This window comes from Otolemur garnettii, unplaced genomic scaffold (genome assembly GCF_000181295.1).
Source record: "Otolemur garnettii isolate 467f Iridium unplaced genomic scaffold, OtoGar3 scaffold00058, whole genome shotgun sequence".
Taxonomy (NCBI): domain Eukaryota; kingdom Metazoa; phylum Chordata; class Mammalia; order Primates; family Galagidae; genus Otolemur; species Otolemur garnettii.
The window spans coordinates 1,356,177-1,358,441 of NW_003852453.1; the positions used below are offsets into that span (position 1 = coordinate 1,356,177).

At 53.7% G+C, this 2,265-nt stretch overlaps 1 protein-coding gene across 1 annotated transcript in view; it reads right to left on the reverse strand.

Moving 5' to 3' along the window:
- Positions 1 to 2,265, reverse strand: part of ABCC12 (ATP binding cassette subfamily C member 12) — a 55,502-nt gene that overhangs the window by 19,688 nt on the left and 33,549 nt on the right. Inside the window, exon 20 of the mRNA XM_023514777.1 lies at positions 1,737 to 1,963. Coding sequence (XP_023370545.1) covers positions 1,737 to 1,963 — 227 coding nt within the window. The remainder of the gene's footprint in view (positions 1 to 1,736; positions 1,964 to 2,265) is intronic.

The window sequence follows — 2,265 nt, forward strand, 5'->3', positions numbered from 1 at the left end:
TAAACCCTTAAGTTTGGAGATGGAGGCCACGAGTCCCTTCTCAGAGACACCACGGGGGGAGCAGTGGGCTGCAGCGAGAGTCCAGCTGTCCTGACTCCACGGCACCGTGCTGGTTCCCCATAGCCACCCCAGCTGCAGTGCCCCCACACACACATCTGCCACCGCACCCCAGCGCCTTCTGCAGACTTGACAATCCAACTTGAACACCCACAGTGAAACTCCGGATCTTCATTATCCAAACTCCTTATCCTGCATCTCCTGTATCTCTCCTTTTCCTTTTTGACTTTTGTTTGTTTGTTTGTATTTTGAGACAGTCTCACTCTGGCGCGCTAGACAGAGTGCCATGGCATCATAGCTCACAGCAACCTCAAACTCCTGGGTTCCAATCCTCCTGCCTCAGCCTTCTGGGACTACAGGTGCCCAGGATACTACACACGGCTCATTTTTCTATTTTTATTAGAGATGGGTTCTTGCTCTTGCTCAGGCTGGTCTCAAACTCCTGAGCTCAAGGGATCTTCCCATCTCGGCCTCCCCGAGTGCTGGGATTCCAGGAGTAAGTAAGCCACCGGGCCAGCCACCTGTATCTCTTCATATCACTCCACACCTTGGCATCACCCTTGGCCTCGCCCATCCCCCAACACCCAAAATTCCACTAATCCTGAAACCCCAGCGACATTCACCTAGACTTGGAAACAGCTCTGGAATCTGCTGTCCCCACTGCTGCCGCTCACATTTGGGCCTCAGCAACTCACACACAGACTCTACATTTCAAGAGACCCCCAACCTTGTTGCCTGCCCTGATCTTTCTGGAGCTCCGCCCTCCTCCACACTGTGGCCAAAGCAGTATCTCTAAAACCTGGATCTGCAAAAACAGACGCTACTTACAGGAGGAGGCAGGTCTGGGGCTACAGGCTGAGCTTTTATAATTTGGGGATTCTTTTTAAGATCCCAGCATCCTGCCCAGGACTGGGCATGTCTAGGAGCATAATCAGTAATTGCTTTCAGTTACTGGTTTTTAATAAACACAGTGCTTCAGTCTATTTTCAATCCATAAGCATGTCATCCCATGTGATCCTCAGAACACACTCATTGAAACTGGTCAGGCGAACGCTGCGTTACACTTTAGAGAGAGGAGACTGATGCCTTCCCCAAGGTCCTCCCGCTAGTTTTGCAGCAGAACTGATTTGCAACCCTTTGCCCCCACCCCACCCCACCATGCTCCCATCTCACCCCGGGGAAGGGGGTCTGCTGGAGGCCAGGATCATTGCCATCCTCCTGCTTCCCCCAGGGTGGATGTGCACAGCCACAGCACACCCCTGTGAAGGTACCCAAGGCCTTTCTCTAACCACATCAGTTTCTCAAAGTTCAGTGTGACCGGGGACAGGTCTCCCCTCTCTTCTCCTGCAGCAGGAATGACGGAGTCCCTGGTTGAGAGCACAGCAGCAAACAGACAGCCCTCATGCCTACCGGTTTCCCGGCCGGACCAGCACCTTAACTGCCTAACAATTCCCACCTCTCAGGACGACTCAGAGGCGGAGATGCCAGAGGCCTGCAGAGCACTTCACACAGCACCTGGCAATGGACAAGTGCTGAAATCAAGGCAGTGCCTTTATGGGGAGGATCCCACGTGCTCAGTGCCACCTGATAAGCCTCGGTCACTGTGCACAGTTCACCCCCATGGTCAGCGCATTGATGCAGGTCCTGTTCTCTCCTTTTCAAACCGTGCACAGACCTACCATAAAAGCATGAAGAAGCCTGCAGAAAAGCCGGCCACAACCAAAAGGACGGCCGGAAACACGTCAGCCAGCACCAGGAGAATAAATGCCACCAGAAAAAACTGCTGCAGAAAGTTCTCCGCATGAAACGGCAGCCTCACGTCCAGCTCGTCCATGTCTTTGGAAAAGCGGTTCATTAGCCTGCCAGTGGGAGTCGTGTCGAAGAAGCTCATCGGGCTCTTTAAGACCTGTGGATAAAGCAGAGAATCAGACAGATTAAGGAGGCACTCAGCAAGCCCGCTGCTCTGCGGTGTGCGCAGGGCCCGGCCTTGTCTCCGTGAGAAAGGGAAGACGCTCCCCATTCTCGCAGCCACCCGGAATGAGAGTGACTGAGGGAGAGATTCGGCTACTGTGCAGGGGTCCAGAGCAAGTCCCCCGAGGTCAGGCTCGCCCTCCCATCTGGGGTACATCCAGGGGAGAGAGAGGCTGGTGTCTTTGTATGAGGGTGAAATTTTGTGCTCCAGGGCAATAAAAAGCCTAGTTCCACTTT